Here is a 21110-nt window from a genome sequence, read left to right on the forward strand (position 1 = left end):
CCAATTGAAATGGTTTGGGATGAGTCGGACCCCAGAGTGAAGGAAATGCAGCCAACAAGTGCTCAGCATATGTGGGAACTCCTTCAAGACTGTTGGAAAAGCATTCCAGATGAAGCTGGTTGAGAGAATGCCAAGAGTGTGTGTGCAAAGCTGTCATCAAGGCAAAGGGTAGCTATTTGAATAATCTCAAATATAAAATATATTTTGAATTGTTTAACACTTCTTTGGTTACTACATGATTCCATATGTTATTTCATAGTTTTGATGTCTTCACTATTATTCTACAATGTATAATATAGTCAAAATAAAGAAAATACTTGAATGAGTAGATGTTCTAGATGTTCTTTTGACCTGTAGTGTACATTCAACTGTATGCAATATTTTTGTGAAGGCAATAGGGTAATGGGCAACTTGGAGCTGTTTGTTATCATAATGACTGATTTAAAACAAGTGAAAAAAGTATTTAATACAAACATCAAGAGGAAAACAAGCCAGATAATAATGCGTATGGCAAAATAATAATCTAAAAAGACATTCAAGGTTCGGCTGACAGGAGAAGAGGAAAGTAGAGAAAAAAAACAGGAGAGAAGAGAACCAAAGAGAACAGAACCAAAGAAAACAAATGGTCTGAAGAGAACTGACAAGAAGAGTCTGCTGTCTGTCTGAAGAACAAGAAAATTTGAAGAAAAACATTTAAAAGGACAGCAGGAGTGGTGCAAAGGCAAAGCAGAAGAGAGAATCAGCACCCAGAGGAGAATGAGAGGAGGAGTGTGGGAGTGTGATCTCTAAAGCCGTCTGTCTCTAAACCTGTCCAGCATTGCACACACAGGGAGGAGCGGCACCATAAACCTTCAATGGGGCGTAATGACCCAGGCCCAATCATCTCCTTACCCCCTGCACTCCGGCTCTGATCAGCCGCGCTAAATTAAGAGCCAGGAGGCCACAGCCAGCACCCAGGGAACCGTAGCCAGCCAGCCGTGACATTTCTGTTTTCTCAAAAACTTCAGCACACTGGCCCCTTGAAACAACCACCATTTTCCTGTTTCTAATCTCCAGAGTCCACCACACACGCAAATGCACATATGTACACAGACACGCACACATACACACACAGGGTTCCAACTCGCACACACACATCAGCCCAGCCAGGCCCCATCCATATTTATGCCCAGTGAGGATACAACCAACTCGCTACGTAGAATGCCAAGTGAGGCTCCATTCTGGGAAGCTGGATCTATCCCTCTCCCAATTCTCAGTTTGCAGAAAAACTGAGAGCAGCTCGTGATAGCTATCCCAAACAGTACTGGCATGCGACACACAGAATAATAATGTATATGGCCATGGATTCAATGGGCTGTTGATCAAACGAAGGGAGATTAACTCAAATATGACGTGAATTAATTAAGTTGTAAACCCTCAGAGCGTGTGTCTGCATCCTAAATGGAACCCTATTCCCTATATAACACACTACTTTTGACCAGGGCCCACAGGAAGTGCACTAAATAGGAAAGAGGGTGCCATTTGGGACGTAAACCGTGTGACTGGACACTTCCGAAGTCATGTGATGATCCTGTTCCCACTTTAATGTTCAGGAGCTGTTCCAGAGAAACAGACAGACTTCAATGTTTAAGAGCCACCATTAAATCAACACATGTACTCTGTACCCAGGCAACTGCCACCTCTAAGAGATCACCAACCTCATTGCTGGGCAATACAACAACCATTCACATGCATTCAAATCTGCCTGCATTTTCATTTGTGGCAGGCATCTATTCATGAAGGGATTAATCAGGACCAGAACCTGCCTAATTCAGGTTCATTCATTCACAAGGCCAACGGGTAACATTTGGCATGTGATGTCTTAATTATGCCTAGTAAAAGGGGTGGCAGGTGGTCTAGAGGTTAGAGCATTGTGCCAGTAACCGAAAGGTTGCTGGATTGAATCCCAAACTGACAAGGTAAAAATCTGTCATCCTGCCCCTGAGCGAGACAGTTAACCCACTGTTCCCGGGGCGCCGAAGACGTGGATGCTGATTATGGCAGCCCTCTGTACCTCTCTTATTCAGATGGGTTGGGTTAAATGTGGAAGACACATTTCAGTTGAATGCATTCAGTTGTACCACTGACTAGGTATCCTTCATTCCCTAAACTGGTTTTCTGTCTGACAAGATGTCATACAACCAGATTACAACCAACTGGTCCATTACATTACAACCAGGTATCGATGCATTTTTTGCTATCAAGACATCTTGGGAAAGATATCATCTTTTGGTTATCTGGTTGCAACACAGACATTAGCAAAACTTCCGCAGCTTTGCACACTCTTGGCATTCTCTCAACCAGCATCTTGAGTTAGTTACCAGAAATGCATTTCAATTAACAGGTGTGCCTTGTTAAAAGTTCATTTGTTGAATTTCTTTCCTTCTTAATGCATTTGACCCTTTCAGTTGTGTAGTGACAAGGTAGGGGTGGCATACAGAAGATAGCCCAATTTGGTAAGACAAAGGTCAGTCAATCCAGAAAATGTAAAGAACTTTTAAAGTTTCTTCAAGTGCAGTGGCAAAAACCATCAAGTGCTATGACGAAACTGTCTTTCATGTGGACTGGCACAGGAAAGGAAGACCCAGAGTTACCTCTGCTGCAGAGGATAAGTTAGTTAGAGTTAACTGCACCTCCGTTTGCAGCCCAAATAAATGCTTCACCGAGTTCAAGTAACAGACACATCTCAACATTAACTGTTCAGAGGAGACTGCATGAATCAGGCCTTCATGGTCAAATTTCTGCAAAGAACCCCCCACTAAAGGACACCAATAAGAAGAAGAGACTTGCTTGGACCAAGAAACACGACCAACGGATATTAGACCAGTGGAAATCTGTCCTTTGGTCTGATGAGTCCGAATTTGAGATTTTTGGTTCCAACTGCCATGTCATTGTGAGAAGCAGAGTAGGTGAACGGATGATCTCTGCATGTGGTAATCCCACCGTGAAGCATGGAGGAGGAGGTGTGATGGTGCTTTGCTGGTGACACTGTCAGTGATTTATTTATAATTCAAGGCACTCTTAATAACCAGCATGGCTACCACAGCATTCTGCAGCGATACGCCAATCCATCTGGTTTGCGCTTAGTGGGACTATCATTTGTTTTTCAATAAGACAATCACCCAACACACCTCCAGGCTATGTAGGGGCTATTTGACCAAGAAGGAGAGTGATGGAGTGCTGCATCAGATGATCTGGCCTCCGCAATCACTTGACCTCAACCCAATTGAGAGGGTTTGGGATGAGTTGGACCGCAGAGTGAAGGAAAAACAGCCAACAAGTGCTCAGCATATGTGAGAACTCCTTCAAGACTGTTGGTAAAGCATTCCAGGTGAAGCTGGTTGAGAGAATGCCAAGAGTGTTCAAAGCTGTCATCAAGGCAAAGGGTGGCTACTTTAAAGAATCTAAAATACAGTACCAAAAATATGGAAAAACCCTTGAATGAATGCGTGTCCAAACTTTTTTGAACCTGAAAACACTTTCTAAACGTTTATATTTTATATTTTTTGCATTAACATATTGTCGCATGGAATGTACGTCATGATTATCAGCCAAAAAGCCGATTCCAACTGACTTTCGACAACTAATCCAACTTTTTAGATGCGTTTTGTTTGAACGATAGCGGCAGAAAATTAATTATGTTTAATCAACTGCCCAATGACCAGATTGACCGGAATGGTTGGTAGTGGAAAGACATAGGAAGAAGAGAGATCATGATGCAGAAAGCAGTAGAGCATCTAGTAAAGAAAGCATAAAGAGGGCCAAGGTAGGAAGCAAGAGTAATGATGTGTTGGAGTGGAAAGTGGTGATAGTGTTTGATGAGACCACAGGGCCTCACTTACATCCTATCCGACTAAATAATGCTGTAAAGAAAGAGGTAGGTGAAGTGAAATGAGCTCGGTTCATTGGAAATGGTATATTGTTAATATTGTGTGGTAGCCAGGCTCAGCAAGAGAAGATTCTGAAAATGGAAAAGCTTAAAGGGAAGAAGATGAAAAGCCATGTCCCTGGTGCTTATGGTAGATTGAGGGGAGTCATCACTGGGGTCCCAATATCTATCTCCAAGGATGATATCAAAGAAAATGTGAAGGGAGGCAGAATGATTGAGGCCAAAAGGTTGATCAGTAGGAAAGAGGGTCAAAGAAGTGAAAGCTTATCAGTGATGATGAGGTTTGAGAAAGTCTTGCCGGGAAAAGCACAGATAGGATTCCTTAGTTTCAATGTTAGAGAATTAGTCCCATATGCACTGCATTGTTTTAAATGCCAAATAATGGACGTAGCTGCTCAGTGTAAAGGAAAGAAAATATGTGCCAAGTGTGGAGGTGCACATGATTACGGTGAATGTGGAAGTAATGTGAAGGTTAAGTGCTGTAATTGTGTGGGGGGGGACAAAGTGCAGCATTTGGTGGATGCCAGGTATAGAGAGAGGCTAGAGAGGCTGAGAGATATAGGATCAGTCATGGTGTATTATAATGCAGAGGCCGTAAAACATATTGGTAGAACTATTATCACACCGTTATCATCATCATCGCTAACTGGCTACAGTGATAGACAATGTGCGCAACCCACAGAAAGGGGCATCCCATGTCGTTGCTTCTTTAGAAAGTTGCAGGAAATATGAATCACCAATGCATTATTTTCATATCTTGTGAGAAACGTGAACAAATCAATACATTTTATTTTAAGTTCAAAATATTGAATCAATCTTATAAATTCATATTTCTGAATATTGCTGAAATCTGTTTCAATGTCTGGATCCAATCATTCCGTCCTCATTCTTCATGTAGGCCGTACGATAACATTACGATACCAGTTATGTTAGGTAGTCTGTCCAAGAGAGAGTATAAAATATGTCACAATGACATTATTTTAAAAGATTGTACCCGTTGGGAGATACATTGCACAAAATGAGTATATTTATTTAAACACAATAGCCAACATACAGTGTAGGACGTTTCTTGTGAATAACCTTTTTCAACAGTATATAACTATAGCCTTTACTGTGAGGTGCTAATTTGTATTTAATTTCACTACATGTTAATCTTAAAAGCCCATACATTATATACCATTAAATGTATGCTCCTAAGAGGAGATGGAGGAGATAAACTTCAAAATCATCACCAAAACCTCTTCAACTGTTTCCATAGCAACCATTGCTCCCTCCTGTGCGAGAAATCGTGTTACCCTTAAACAATTAAGTCAGAGCAAATGAACTAGCATTACTGGGGAGTGTTATTATTCTGTATTTACAGACATCAAAGACAGGGTTTCTGATTCAATCAGCGGGATTGTCTGAATATGGGCCAGTAATTCAAAATAAAGATACAATAGATGTTTATATATATATATATATATATATATATATATATATATATATATATATATATATATATATACTGTATATACCCCAAACAGTCTGATGCAGCACTCCATCACTCTCCTTCTTGGTCAAATAGCCCTTACCCAGCCTGGAGGTATGTTTTGGGTCATTGTCCTGTTGAAAAACAATGATAGTCCCACTAAGCCCAAACCAGATGGGATGGCGTATTGCTGCAGAATGCTGTGGTATCCAAGCTAGTTAAGTGGCCTTGAATTCTAAATAAATTACAGACAGTGTCACCGGAAAAGCATCCCCACACCATCACACCTCCTCCTCAATGTTTCACGGTGGGAACCACACATGCAGAGATCATCCGTTCACCTACTATGCGTCTCACAAAGACATGGCAGTTAGAACCAAAAATCTCAAATTTGGACTCATCAGACCAAAGGACAGATTTCCACTGGTCAAATGTCCGTTGCTAGTGTTTCTTGGCCCAAGCAAGTATCTTCTTCTTATTGGTGTCCTTCAGTAGTGGTTCCTTTGCAGATCTGCAGTCTGTTACTTGAACTCTGTGAAGCATTTATTTGGACAACAATCTGAGGTGCAGTTAACTCTAATGTATCCTCTGCAGCAGAGGTAACTGTGGTGTTCCTTTCCTGTGGCGGTCCTCATGAGAGCCAGTTTCATCATAGCACTTGATGGTTTCAGCAACTGCACTTGAAGAAACTTTCAAAGTTCTTGAAATTGTCTGTATTGACTGACCTTCATGTCTTAATAATGTAATGATGGACTTTCTTAACCTCTCTGCGCACGGAACCCGCTAACGGGCTGAAATTCCACAACATACGGTGATCGCTACACAAATAGTCATATTAAACATTCATGAAAATACAAGTGTTTCACATGTATAGAATATTGCTAATCCAACTGAGTTGTCAGATTTAAAAAAAGGATTTACTGCGAAAGAATACGATGTGATTATCTGAGCATAGAGCCCCATAAAAAACAACAATTTTAACCAGCACAGGCGTAACATAATCACAAACTGCATTAAAATAAATTGTTTACCTTTGACGATCTTCGTCTGTTTGCAATTCCAATGCGCATTGTTTCACAATGAATGATATTTTGTTTGATAAAATCCGTTTATATAGCCTTACACGAAACATTTTGTGAACCGCTTGTGTCGTGAATTCTGTCTCATTCCATTTTTGACGACACATTCCAGGTAAATAACCCACACAGAACGTGACTTTTCCAGTCATGTTTGGTTTCACTGCAATCAACTGGTTTGCTTGTAACACAATCAAACGTGATGGGCCATTTCGCGGGACGTATTGACTGAAAGAAACCGATTTGAAGACGACAAGTCATGACATTTGTGCACCAATGATTTGCCCGCTGTTTCGTTGATTGACTGTCTTTTAACCCAATGACCACTGATCGTTTTGAAATCTAGCTGGGTAGATAGCCAATGAGCTGAGGTAAACGGCAATATGCCATGTTTATGTGTTGCAATACCAACCCATGTTTTAAGATCCAGCGTAAAGTGAGTCATTCGCTATTGAAGTTTCATACCGGAAGGAGAAAAACCTATTATGCACTGCATTGTTTGGTAAAACGCGCAGATTCAGCTGTTTATATATCAATCATTGTGGCGACTAAGTCAGGGAAAGCTAAATCTAAGTCTAGATATACAGATGTACACACAATTTTTGAATAAATTGATTGGGAAGGTGAGATAGATAGATTGTTGTAGGACAATTCCTTTAGCGATTGTGGATGAATATCTTTTGAACGGGAGTGGACATCGTTTTGGACTGGTAAGTTCTTATCATGCTAATGTCCTTGTTTGAAATTAATAATATAAAATATTATTTGTGATTTTAATTGTAATTTTAGAAGCAATATATAAACATGTAATGTCATGAAATGTGAGATGCGTGTGTCTGCCGCCCCACCACAACCCACATGAAATAGCCTATTTGAGGCTGTTGAGGAGAGGGCAGGACCACATCAATGGCCAAAGTGAAATGGAGACAGTAGATACAGCTGGTCTGTTGTAATATAATAAAGACAGTAGCTCTAGCTGGTCTGTCATAATATAATAGAGACAGTAGATCTAGTTGAAATGTCATAAATTAAAAGAGACAGTAGACTTAGCAGGTCATAATATATTCAACCTTATGTTCCCTGTACTCTCTATATATATCTGTTTATTATACCTGTCGATACAGGGCTCATATGTGAAACTATTCTAACTGAACATTTTCTTTCACAGTGACACTGACTCCGAATATCTGGTGTCATGTGTGAATTTAAGTATGCTCTCTCTAATTCTCTATTTCTCTCTCTCGGAGGACCTGAGCCCTAGGACCATGCGTCAGGACTACCTGGCATGATTACTCCTTGCTGTCCCCAGTCCACCTGGCCTTGCCGCTGTTCCAGTTTCAACTGTTCTGCCTGCGGCTATGGAACCCTAAACGGTTAATTTTTACTCTTGAGGTGCTGTCCTGTAGCACCCTCTACAACCACTGTGATCTCCACCCGGCACAGCCAGAAGAGGACTGGCCACCCCTCATAGCCTGGTTCCTCTCTAGGTTTCTTCCTAGGTTTTTGTATTTCTAGGGAGTTTTTCCTAGCCACCGTGCTTCTACACCTGCAATGCTTGCTGTTTGGGGTTTTAGTTTGGGGCTATATAAATAGATTTGATTTGATAGAGGACTGAGGGTCTTCCAAATATTGAAAGTGTTTAAATAGTTACCCATGTTATTTTGTAAATGTATATATATATATATATATATATATATATATATATATATATATATTATATGTTTTTTTTTCTTCATATAATTTTTATCAATATTTTTTTCCACTTTTTCCCATTTTTGGGGGGAGGAGTGTGTTAGAATACCATTTTGGTATTTTGTATATAGTAATTTGTTTCAAAATGTATACCTTCGCCAATTTGGCCACTTGGGTACATTTGGGCTACTTGTGTGGGACACCTGGGTGACTTCATGATAAATGTCATGTAGCACACTCATTTTGGAAGTTAGCATTCTGAAACTTTGCACAAGTACTGTTGCCCTCTTATATTGTTCACTGAAATTGTCCCCATCATCCTATCTAAATGTTTGTTTTTTACAAAAATAAAACTTGTGTTTTTTAAATAGTTTTATCTAAACCAGATCTATTGTGTTGTATTCTCCTAAATTCAATTCACATGTACACAAACTTCAGTGTTGTCTTTCAAATAGTACCAAGAATAGGCATATCCTTGGTTCTGTGTCTGAGCTACAGGCTGTTAGATTTGGGTATGTCTTCAGGCGGAAATTGCACAAAGTAGGGGGAAGCTGTAAGAGGTTTAACAATAACCCTCTCAAACTTTTGCAATGATGCTTCCACTTGTTTTACCTCTGACACAAAGTTGTCAGATTCAAATCTTGAGAAGAAAACATTCAGCTCATTAGCCATGTTAGTCTCCCAAGGTCAGCACTGGTTATTCCCCTGCCTATGTGGGGGGTACTAGCCATGGATTTAATCCCTTGCCATGCCACCTTTGAGTTCCCTGAGGAGAGGGTCCTCTCCACCCTTTGCTTGTCGGCCTCCTTGTCCACCAGTATTTGTCCCATACGGACTCGGGAGAGGCGAAGGTTGAGAGCCGTGCATCCTCCGAAACACAACCCAGCCAAGCCGCACTGCTTCTTGACACAACTACCACTTAACACGGAAGCAAGCCGCACCAATGTGTCAGAGGAAACACCTTACACCTGGCGACCGTGTCAGCGTGCGCTGCACCTAGCCGGCCACAGGAGTCACTAGTGTGCGATGGGACAAGGACATCCCTGCTAGCCAAACCCTCCCCTAGCCCGGATTACGCTGAGCCAATTGTGCACCACCCCATGGTTTACCCAGTCATGCCTGGCTGCAACAGAGCTGGAACTCAAACCCAGAATCTCTAGTGATACAGCTAGCAGTGCGATGCAGTGCCTTAGATCACTGCACCACTCGGGATGCCCGTAACCCAGCATTTTTTAGAGTGAGGATAAAACTAAATGGAATGGAGAAATCCTAGGGGAAAGCCTTTCGACAAGACATTAGGAGAGAAATTCACCTTTCAGCAGGACAATAACCTAAAACATAAAAACAAATCTACACTGAGTTATTCACTAAGAAGACAGTGAGTGTTCTTGATTGTCTGAGTTACAGTTCTGACTTAAATCTGCTATAAAATATATGGCAAGTCTTAAAAATGTCTGTATAGCAATGAACAACAACTTTGCAGAGCTTGAATAATTTTGAAAATAATAAAGGGCACATATTGCCCAATCCAGGTGTGCAAAGCTCTTAGAGCAGACATGGGCAAACTACGGCCCACGGGCCACATACGGCCCGTTAGGCTTTTTAATCCGGCCCGCCGAACTTGTCCAAATTATAGTAAAAACCTCCTTTTTTCCCCTTTCCCTGCAATGCCCACGTTTCCCCAATAGATGGCGCACTCAAAACACATTGACCGTTGTTGGAGTGGCGCGTATTTCTCTTTATTTCACTTTAATTTTCACTTCGTTTCACGTCACCATTAAGCCATTCTGTGAATATGAGCGGACCAAAGAGAAGGAAAGTGGACAGCGAATGCCGAGTGTTTAATAAGGAGTGGACAACAAAATACTTCTTCACTGAAGTCCGATCAACGGCTGTATGTCTGATATGCCAAGAAGCTGTTGCGGTTTTCAAAGAGTACAATATCAGCCGTCACTTTGCCACGAACATGCAAACTATGCTAGCAAGCAGTCAACACAAGAATGGGCGGCTACTGCTCAGAGGTTGGCAGCTAATTTACAGAGTCAACAGAACTTTTTTCACCGTGTTATGAAAAAATGCATATGGAAAGTTTGGAAGTGCGTCTTTTAATTAAGAGCAATGGGCATTTACGCACAGCAGCGGTACAGTAGCTTAATTAACACACTGCACATCGCTCTTAATTTAAATGTAAATTTTCAGCTGCAGGTAGGATATTTAATACAGCCTATGTCTGTGTGCTTGGCAACGATACACGTGTACTGTTTGCGCGTGAAGGCGAGGGCGTCCGTGGCGAGTTTGTAGAGCGCGCGGTCAGGACAATCTATAAATCACAGTGCGTATGTTATTTTAATCTATTTACATTTCCTCCTCCCAGTATCTGCGAAATAGTATGTAAATGCCATATCTTGCATATTCCTTGAGACAAATTTATTAACTGATAAGGGCTATTTTTCACATTTGAAAGACAGTTAATAAATTGGGTTGTAGTGTTCTTACTGTGCTATGAGGTTTGCACACACTACATTTAATGCTTTAGTATATCCGGCCCAAACACTCCCTCCAAATGCTCCTGGCCCGGCCCCTCTGTCAAATTTTAGAACCCATTGTGGCCCGCGAGTCAAAAAGTTTGCCCACCTCTCTCTTAGAGACTTACCCAAAAAGACAGACAGTTGTAATTGCTGCCAAAGGGTGTTTCACACATGCACACTCAGCAATAGTTTGTGAAAAATATCCTTTCTATGTTACTGTGTTACATTCCAATATATTCTTCTCAAGATAAAAAACAGTGAGCTCCATTTTTTGTTGTTGTTTTGGCTCTGTACTCCAGCACTTTGGATTTTAAAGATATAATGACTTTGAGGTTAAAGTGCAGACTGTCAGCTTTAATTTGAGGTTGTTTTCTATTTGTGTCCAATAGAAATGAATGGTAAATAATGTATTGTGTCATTTTGGAGACACTTTTTTACCCCTTTTTCGTGGTATCCAATTGGTAGTAGTTACTGTCTTGTCTCATCGCTGCAACTCCCGTACGGACTCAGGAGAGGCGAAGGTCGAGAGCCATGCGTCCCCCGAAACACAACCCAACCAAGCCGCACTGCTTCTTGACACAACGCACATCCAACCCGGAAGCCAGCCGCACCAATGTGTCAGAGGAAACACCGTACACCTAGCGACCTGGTCAGCGTGCACTGCGCCCAGCCCGCCACAGGAGTCGCTAGTGCACGATGAGACAAGGATATCCCTGCCGGCCCTGCCGGCCAAACCCTCCCTGACCCGGACAACGCTGTGCCTATTATGCGTTGCCCCATGAGCCTCCCGGTTGCGGCCGGCTGTGGCAGAGCCTGGGCTTGAACCCAGAGTCTCTGGTGGCACAGCCTTAGACCACTGCACCACCCGGGAGGCCGAGACACTTTTATTGTAAATAAGAATATATGTTTCTAAACACTTCCACATTAATGTGGATGCTACCATGATTATGGATAATCCTGAATGAATCAAATATTATAAAGACATGCTAACCTCTCACCATTACAATATGAGGGGAGGTTAGCATTTTTGGGGGGTATTATTTTTATGCCTCTGTAACTTTCTCATTCATTGTATCATTTCAAATCCACAGTTCTGGAGTACAGGGCCAAAAATAACAACACATTTGTCATTGTCCCAATATATGTATATGTGTGTTGACTGTAATAAGGGCACAACTCACAAACAGACACACATACACACAAAATACAGAGATAATATACATTTGTGACTGAAGTTATTTGAAATGGCTGGAGGGGGAATTAACGTTAAAGCAACGTGTCAGTGTGCACTTTGTACAAATGCTGGATTATCAACAATATCAATGTTCCTCCTTCAAGTATGATTTTCCTTCTGTCATTCACCAGTTCAAGAGAGAGCAACTCATTTTTTCTTTCCAATTCATGCAAGCAGAAAAGCATGCAGTCAGAAAGTTACACATCTCACACTCCTTTCCTTCCATCACTCACAAAAGCAGAGTAATCTGACATTGATATATTCAACGGGCTGATCAAATTCATCTTGCAAATGCTCAATGAATGCAACAAGAAGTAATCTGTGGGTTCAATTCCAACAGGGGCCATTCAGAGTCACAGCTGGGAAAGTCAGTTGACGATAGTGGTGGCAGATAGAGATAGTAGCTGCTGAAAAGGCAGTAATAAAAGGATTAAAGATGCATTACCTGTGTTCAGATTCATGGATGGAGAAGATGACTCCTGACGTGGAGGTCTTCTGCTGGATGGAAGCCAGGAAGGTAAATTCACTTTTACTCCTGAAGAGCTCCACCACCTTCTCTGTGATGTGGGCGGGCGCGTGGACTGCTCTCCCCACATCTGGGGGATGAAAGAGAAAGAACAGCAATCAGGGAACGGCATGTTTGCCGCTTTCACAGTCGACATCCTGTCTGCCTGTTAAGGTTCAGGCATCAGCTAGCAGGGAAAAAGAAGACAAAGTGTCTGCGTCCCAAATGGCAACCTGTTCCCAATGTTGTGCACTACGTTTGACCAGGGCGCATAGGGCCATTTGGGACACACTTTGTCTGAGGCACGGCCTGAAACACTGCTGACTTTCACCAATATCTCTTTTTCAATGAATACCTTCTCTAATGACAAAGAAAGGCATAGCATCGTATGCATTATTCATTGCGTTTATAGTTTTGTTCAGTGTAGAAACACTCGATTTGGTGTTCCATTGCACTACGCTTTGAAGCATTTTGTTACTATGTGCCCTAATGAACACATCCATGACCTGTTTTCGCGTGTCTCATGTGCCTCATAGATGGAGATTTTGCTGGTGTACTTGCAAAATGAGTTTGAGTTTGTAAAGTGTTGGTCACATGTTTCATGGGCTAAAATAAAAGATCCCAGAAATGTTCCATACGCACACAAAGCTTATTTCTCTTAAATGTTTTGCACAAATTTGTTTACATCCCTGTTAGTGAGCATTTCTCCTTTGCCAAGATAATCCATCCACCTGACAGGTGTGGCATATGAAGAAGCTGATTAAACAGCATGATCATTACACAGGTGCAACTTGTGATGGGGACATTAAAAAGCCACTCATCTGCCACCATCACTTCATTTTTCAGCATGATAATGAATGGCCCCATATCGCAAGGATCCATACACAATTCCTGGAAGCTGAAAATGTCCCAGTTCTTCCACGGCCTGCAAACTCACCAGACATGTCACTCATTGAGCATATTTGGGATGCTCTGGATTGACGTGTACAACATCGTGTTCCAGTTCCCGTCAATATCCAGCAACTTCACACAGCCAATGAAGAGGAGACAACATTCCACAGGCCACAATCATCAGCCTGATCAAATCTATGCGAAGGAGATGTGTCGTGCTGCATGGGGTAAATGCTGGTCACACCAGATATTGAATTATATTCTGATCCATGCCCGTACCTTTTTTTAAGGTATCTGTTACCAACATATGCATATATGTAATCCCAGTCATGTGAAATCCATAGACAAGGGTCTAATGAATTTACTTAAACTGACTGATTTCCTTACATCAACTGTAACTCAGTAAAATATTTGAAATTGTAGCATTTAGCGTTTTATATTTTTGTTCAGTATAACTGGACAAGTTCAGATAGTGGCTGCCCCCCATGGCAGGCTTGTAAACCTCTCTCAGTTGGTGCCAGAGTCCTGCCGATGTGATCCACGTCCGCCGTGCCCTCTCCACTCAGCCTCCACGTTATAACTGGCACAGGACCAGGCACAGACACTGTATGACTGACACACATTAAAAAATACTACAGTTACATTTACTGTAGTGTTTTTGCAGACTGTAGTATGCTGTAGTATTTACTATAGTATACTACGAATCAAATCAATTATTATCCATTATTAAAGTGACCAGTGAGTCCATGTACATAGGCCAGCATCCTCTAAGGTGCAGGGTTAAATAACCGGGTGGTAGCCGGCTAGTGATGGCTATTTAACAGTCTGATGGCCTTGAGATAGAAGTTGTTTTTCAGTCTCTCGGTTCCACCTTTGATGCACATGTACTGACCTCGCATTCTGGATGGTGGCGGGGTGAACAGGCAGGTGGCTTGGGTGGTTGATGTTCTTGATTATCTTACATTTACATTACATTTAAGTCATTTAGCAGACGCTCTTATCCAGAGCGACTGACAAATTGGTGCATTCACCTTATGACATCCAGTGGAACAGTCACTTTACAATAGTGCATCTAAATCTTAAAGGGGGGGTGAGAAGGATTACTTATCCTATCCTAGGTATTCATTAAAGAGGTGGGGTTTCAGGTGTCTCCGGAAGGTGGTGATTGACTCCGCTGTCCTGGCGTCGTGAGGGAGTTTGTTCCACCATTGGGGGGCCAGAGCAGCGAACAGTTTTGACTGGGCTGAGCGGGAACTGTACTTCCTCAGTGGTAGGGAGGCGAGCAGGCCAGAGGTGGATGAACGCAGTGCCCTTGTTTGGGTGTAGGGCCTGATCAGAGCCTGGAGGTACTGAGGTGCCGTTCCCCTCACAGCTCCGTAGGCAAGCACCATGGTCTTGTAGCGGATGCGAGCTTCAACTGGAAGCCAGTGGAGAGAGCGGAGGAGCGGGGTGACGTGAGAGAACTTGGGAAGGTTGAACACCAGACGGGCTGCGGCGTTCTGGATGAGTTGTAGGGGTTTAATGGCACAGGCAGGGAGCCCAGCCTACAGCGAGTTGCAGTAATCCAGACGGGAGATGACAAGTGCCTGGATTAGGACCTGCGCCGCTTCCTGTGTGAGGCAGGGTCGTACTCTGCGGATGTTGTAGAGCATGAACCTACAGGAACGGGCCACCGCCTTGATGTTAGTTGAGAACGACAGGGTGTTGTCCAGGATCACGCCAAGGTTCTTAGCGCTCTGGGAGGAGGACACAATGGAGTTGTCAACCGTGATGGCGAGATCATGGAACGGGCAGTCCTTCCCCGGGAGGAAGAGCAGCTCCGTTTTGCCGAAGTTCAGCTTGAGGTGGTGATCCGTCATTCACACTGATATGTCTGCCAGACATGCAGAGATGCGATTCGCCACCTGGTCATCAGAAGGGGGAAAGGAGAAGATTAATTGTGTGTCGTCTGCATAGCAATGATAGGAGAGACCATGTGAGGTTATGACAGAGCCAAGTGACTTGGTGTATAGCGAGAATAGGAGAGGGCCTAGAACAGAGCCCTGGGGGACACCAGTGATGAGAGCGCGTGGTGAGGAGACAGATTCTCGCCACGCCACCTGGTAGGAGCGACCTGTCAGGTAGGATGCAATCCAAGCGTGGGCCGCACCGGAGATGACCAACTCGGAGAGGGTGGAGAGGAGGATCTGATGGTTCACAGTATCGAAGGCAGCCGATAGGTCTAGAAGGATGAGAGCAGAGGAGAGAGAGTTAGCTTTAGCAGTGCGGAGCGCCTCCGTGATACAGAGGAGAGCAGTCTCAGTTGAATGACTAGTCTTGAAACCTGACTGATTTGGATCAAGAAGGTCATTCAGAGAGAGATAGCGGGAGAGCTGGCCAAGGACGGCAGGTTCAAGAGTTTTGGAGAGAAAAGAAAGAAGGGATACTGGTCTGTAGTTGTTGACATCGGAGGGATCGAGTGTAGGTTTTTTCAGAAGGGGTGCAACTCTCGCTCTCTTGAAGACGGAAGGGACGTAGCCAGCGGTCAGGGATGAGTTGATGAGCGAGGTGAGGTAAGGGAGAAGGTCTCCGGAAATGGTCTGGAGAAGAGAGGAGGGGATAGGGTCAAGCGGGCAGGTTGTTGGGCGGCCGGCTTTTTGCCATTCCTGTGACATCGGGTGCTGTAGGTGTTCTGGAGGGCAGGCAGGGTGACGCGTTGGTCAGACCGCACCATCCTCTGGAGAGCCATGCGGTTGCAAGCACTGCAGTTGACAGACCAGGCGGTGATATATCCTGACAGGATGCTCTCAATTGTGAACCTGTAAACATTTGTGAGGGTCTTAGGGGCCAAGCCAAATTTCTTCAGCCTCCTGAGGTTGAAGAGACGCAGAGGAACTTGAAGATTTTCACCTTCTCCACTACTGTCCCGTCGATGTGGATAAGGGCATGCTCTCTCTACTGTTTCCTAAAGTCCTCCATCAGCTCCTTCGTTTTGTTGACGTTGTCAGAGAGGTTATTTTCCTCGCACCACTCCGCCAGGGCCCTCACCTCCTCCCTCTAGCCTCTCAAAGAAATTCATGATAGATAGTCATTTAGGTCAGTTACCTTTGCTTTCTTGGGTACAGGAGCAATGGTGGACATCTTGAAGTGGGGACAGCAGACTGGGATAGGGAAAGGTTGAATATGTCCGTAAACACACCAGCCAGATGGTCTGCGCATGCTCTGAGGACGCGGGTAGGAATGCCGTCTGGGCCATCAGCCGTGCAAGGGTTAACACATTTAAATGTCTTACTCACGTCGGGCACGGAGAACGAGAGCCCACCGTTTTTGGGAGCAGGCCACGTCGGTGGAACTATGTTTTCTTCAAAGCATTTACATTTACATTTAAGTCATTTAGCAGACGCTCTTATCCAAAGCGGGCAAAGAAGGTGTTTAGCTTGTCTGGGAGCAAGACTTCGGTGTTCACGACGTGGCTGGTTTTCCCTTTGTAATCCATGATTGTCTGTAGACCCTGACACATATGTCTTGAGTTTGAGCCGTTGAATTGCGACTCCACTTTGTCTCTGTACTGACGTTTTGCCTGTTTGATTGCCTTATGGAGGGAATAAGTACTCTGTTTGTATTCAACCATTTTTCCAGTCACCTTGCCATGGTTAAATGTGGTGGTTCGCATGGTTAAATGTGGTGGTTCGCTTTGTTCAAATATCAAATTACACCTTATTCTCTATAATGCACTCTTTTTAATGCATTTGTATTTTGCCCAGTTGAGCTAAATAGCCTCCTCATTGGTCAAATTAGTGCACTATATATAGGGAATAGGGTGTAATTTCAGACAGATAGGGGCTGTGTCCGAATACCAATATGTGTGTTCTAAATAGTAGGAATATAATAATGTATGCAAAAATAGTATTAAACTATGTGAAAATCGAGTATGCTTTAAATGCCAGGATGTTCAACTTTGTATCTAGTAGAATTCACTACACACTTTTTAGGGAGAAAATCATATTTTCTGAGTCACTTGTGTTTGACAACAGCTAAAAATCATCTGATAATCAGATAAGGAGACTCGCTGTACCTAAATGAATGAATGACGTGAATCAACACAATTGTGCATATGATTATCCATTCTCATGACGGGTGTTGATATTTGTTGTCTACAGTATTCGTTTTTACTAAACAGTAGGCTACTTTGTAAATGGTATGTAGTACGATTACTACATAATAGGTCTATGTAGTTTTAGTAAGTGGTAGGCAATACAGATTTTGGATATGGTCAGTGTGTCCCCCTACATCGTGTCTACTGCTATGTTGCCCTGATGGAAGGATGAGTCAAGGAGAAGAGAAGGAATCCTGCCAATGTAGTGAGAAACTGGCTGAGACTGGAGTCCCTTCTTTTTAGGCCACTGTCTGAGTCCCCACCAACACATACCAATCCAGCTGGCCAGATTCACTTCATAGCAGATAATAATGTATCATTAATCTGAGGCCATATGTATCAACCGTCTCAGAGGAGTGCTGAAGAGGATCAGTTTAGCCTTTGATGAATACAATTAAATGGACAGGGGAAACGGATTCTAAGCCAGCTTTATACATACGGCCCCTGGTCCTTTAGTCAATGAATGTCTGTGAGACAAGTAAACTAAACAAGGAATCCAACTCTGAGAGGAATGGAGAGTGAGACGGTGTCAGATTGAATACACTGTAATCCCATCTCCCTTAACCTATTACACTTGTGGGAATTGGCCTATATGGATTGGGCTAAATTGAAATGTTTCTTACAGAAGAGATATGAAAAGCATATGCATAACCATGGTAGCAATTAAAAGGGAGCAGTTTGGATTGTGAAAATTATGAGGACGAGGACACAAAAGTTCACCTGGCACAAGACTGAATCCAAACTGATTTTATGTGCATTTTACATCTTGTGTTCTTTTTGCAGAATTTGATGATAATGCAATCTGAAAATACACTGGATACACTTAGTAACGTGATAAGAATATCTAAGGAAAATGTTCAATGTGCAACATAAGACAGCAAAAATATTCAAGGGTTTGAGTGAGAGACCTAGTTAGTGTTTCCTAGTAGCCACACACCTTTCAATACACTTTTATGTATCAAAGAAGAGTCTTCAATGATAAGATGCTTTCTTGAGCTCTTCGAGCTGTGCCATTGAGGGCCTAGAGCAAGTACTATTGTAGTTGTTTTGTTTAGAACACAGCCCTGCTTCCCCGCCTTTACACAATTACTGTTGTTGTTTACGCAATCCCAAAATGGTCCATTGGAAATCACAATCTGGGTCAGGTAGGCATAATTTGAAAGCTTGTTCTATTGCCAACATGTCTAGGTAAATATAAAATGTGATCTTACAATGTTAGGTTTTTGACAAGGCAATTCACAGAAGCAGATCAGAATTTTGGTGAGCATAGAATGGAGTCATGAGTGCATTCAGATGTGTGGTCCGCAGCAAATTGTACTCACAATACAACAAACCTAGGCTAATTCTGTTCAGGACAACCCAGAGTATAACATCACTTCATCTTGCAACTATACATCAAACATAGTGATGATAGATGTTGACACTGTTCACTACTTGAGTTTTATGATACGGAAATGTGAAGACCACATTTAGACTCAAGGGTGTTTGGCTTACTTGCATGTCATCAAAGCGGTACTTAATATAATCCTCAACGTCTCATCTTTCAAAATACATTGTTCTTGTAATTGACAGCATTTACCTCAGTCAGACAACAAAACATTTGCAAAGGTTTCCCAATTAGCTGGATGGATAGGGGCACCGTCTTGTTGTCCACAGTGTTCAAATTCAGAATGTCTGTCAGTCAAAACCCATAAAGAGCTGTGAAGCGGAGACCCTAAGCTCTGATCTCATATTTAGCATGTAACTGTACAGCCATTGCAGTCCAGTTTGGGCATTTATCAGTGTCCAAATCTGCCATTTTCAACCTGTATACGGGTACGAGTGTAAAGAGCTATGTTGGGCCCCATTATCTACACCCTGCCCTTTGTCTTAAAATGGCGCCGGAGGAAATGGCAGCAGTTGTACGGGCGCCCAACTTAACTTATTTTCAACATAAATTTCCATCGACATGTTAAATGTGCAACCAGAGGGAAAATAATTTGAGATCCCCTGTACTTCACACACAGAGACGCGCACAAAGCTCTCCCTTGCCCTCCGTTTGATAAGTCCGACCACAACTCTATCCTCCTGATTTCTGCTTACAAGCAAAAATTAAGGCAGGAAGCACCAGTGACTCGGTCTATAAAAAAAATGGTCAGATGAAGCAGATGCTAAACTACAGGACTGTTTTGCAAGCACAGACTGGAATATGTTCCGGGATTCTTCTGATGGCGTTGAGCAGTAGACCACATCTTTCACTGGCTTTATCAATAAGTGCATTGAGGACGTCGTCCCCACAGTGACTGTACGTACATACCCCAACCAGAAGCCATGGATTACAGGCAACATCCACACTGAGCTAAAGGGTAGAGCTGCCGCTTTCAAGGGGCGGGACTCTAACCCGTAAGCTTACAAGAAATCCTGCTATGCCCTGCAACGGACCATCAAATGGGCAAAGCGTCAATATAGGGCTAAGAATGAATCTCACTACACTGGCTCTGACACTCGTCTTATGTGGCAGGGCTTGCAAACTATTACAGACTGCAAAGGGAAGCACAGCCACGAGGTGCCTAGTGACACGAGCCTACCAGACGAGCTAAATCGCTTCTATGCTCGCTTCGAGGCAAGCAAATCTGAGGAATGCATGAGAGCATCAGCTGTTCCGGACGACTGTGTGATCACGCTCTCCGTAGATGACATTATTAAGACGTTTAAATAGGTCAACATTCACAAGGCTGTGGGGCCAGACAGATTACCAGGATGTGTGCTCCGGGCATGTGCTGACCAACAGGCAGGTGTCTTCACTGACATTTTCAACATGTCCCTGATTGAGTCTGTAATACCAACATGTTTCAAGCAGACGACCATAGTTCCTGTGCCCAAGAACAGAAAGGTAACATGTCTAAATGACAACACACCAGTAGCACTCACGTCCGTAACCATGAAGTACTTTGAAAAGTTGTTTATGGCTCACATCAACACCATTATCACAGAAACTCTAGACCCACTCTAATTTGCATACCGCCCAAACAGATCCACAGATGATGCAATCTCTATGATGCCAGAATAACAACCGATATATACCTCAACGTAACCAAGACTAAGGAGATGATTGTGGACTACAGGAAAAGGAGGACCGAGCACCACCCCATTCTCATCGACGGGGCTGTAGTGGAGTAGGTTGAGAGCTTCAAGTTCCTTAGTGTCCACATCACCAACAAACTAGAATGGTCCAAACACACCAAGACAGTTGTGAAGAGGGCACGACAAAGCCTATTTCCCCTCAGGACACTAAAAAGATTTGACATGGGTCCTAAGATCCTCAAAAGGTTTTACAGTTGCAACATCAAGAGCAACTGTAAACTGCAACATCAAGAGCAACTGGTTGCATCACTGCCTGGTACGGAAATTGCTTGGCCTCTGACCGCAAGGCACTACAGAGGGTAGTGCGTACGGCCCAGCACATCACTGGGGCTAAGTTTCCTGCCATCCATGACATCTACACTGGGCGGTGTCAGAGGAAGGCCCTAAAAATTGTCAAAGACCCCAGCCACCCCAATCATAGATTGTTCTTTTTACTATCGCATAGCAAGCAGTACCGGAGTACCAAGTCTAGGACAAAGGCTTCTCAACAGTTTTACCCCCAAGCCATAAGACTCATGAATAGGTAA

General features: G+C 43.1%; 1 protein-coding gene across 1 annotated transcript in view; it reads right to left on the minus strand.

Moving 5' to 3' along the window:
* The window catches only part of LOC124032968 (protein kinase C-binding protein NELL1-like), a 434369-nt gene that overhangs the window by 399866 nt on the left and 13393 nt on the right, over window positions 1-21110 (minus strand). Inside the window, exon 3 of the mRNA XM_046344912.1 lies at window positions 12375-12525. Within this exon, the coding sequence (XP_046200868.1) occupies window positions 12375-12525 (151 nt within the window). The remainder of the gene's footprint in view (window positions 1-12374; window positions 12526-21110) is intronic.

Source organism: Oncorhynchus gorbuscha, linkage group LG04 (assembly GCF_021184085.1).
Source record: "Oncorhynchus gorbuscha isolate QuinsamMale2020 ecotype Even-year linkage group LG04, OgorEven_v1.0, whole genome shotgun sequence".
Taxonomy (NCBI): Eukaryota; Metazoa; Chordata; class Actinopteri; order Salmoniformes; family Salmonidae; genus Oncorhynchus; species Oncorhynchus gorbuscha.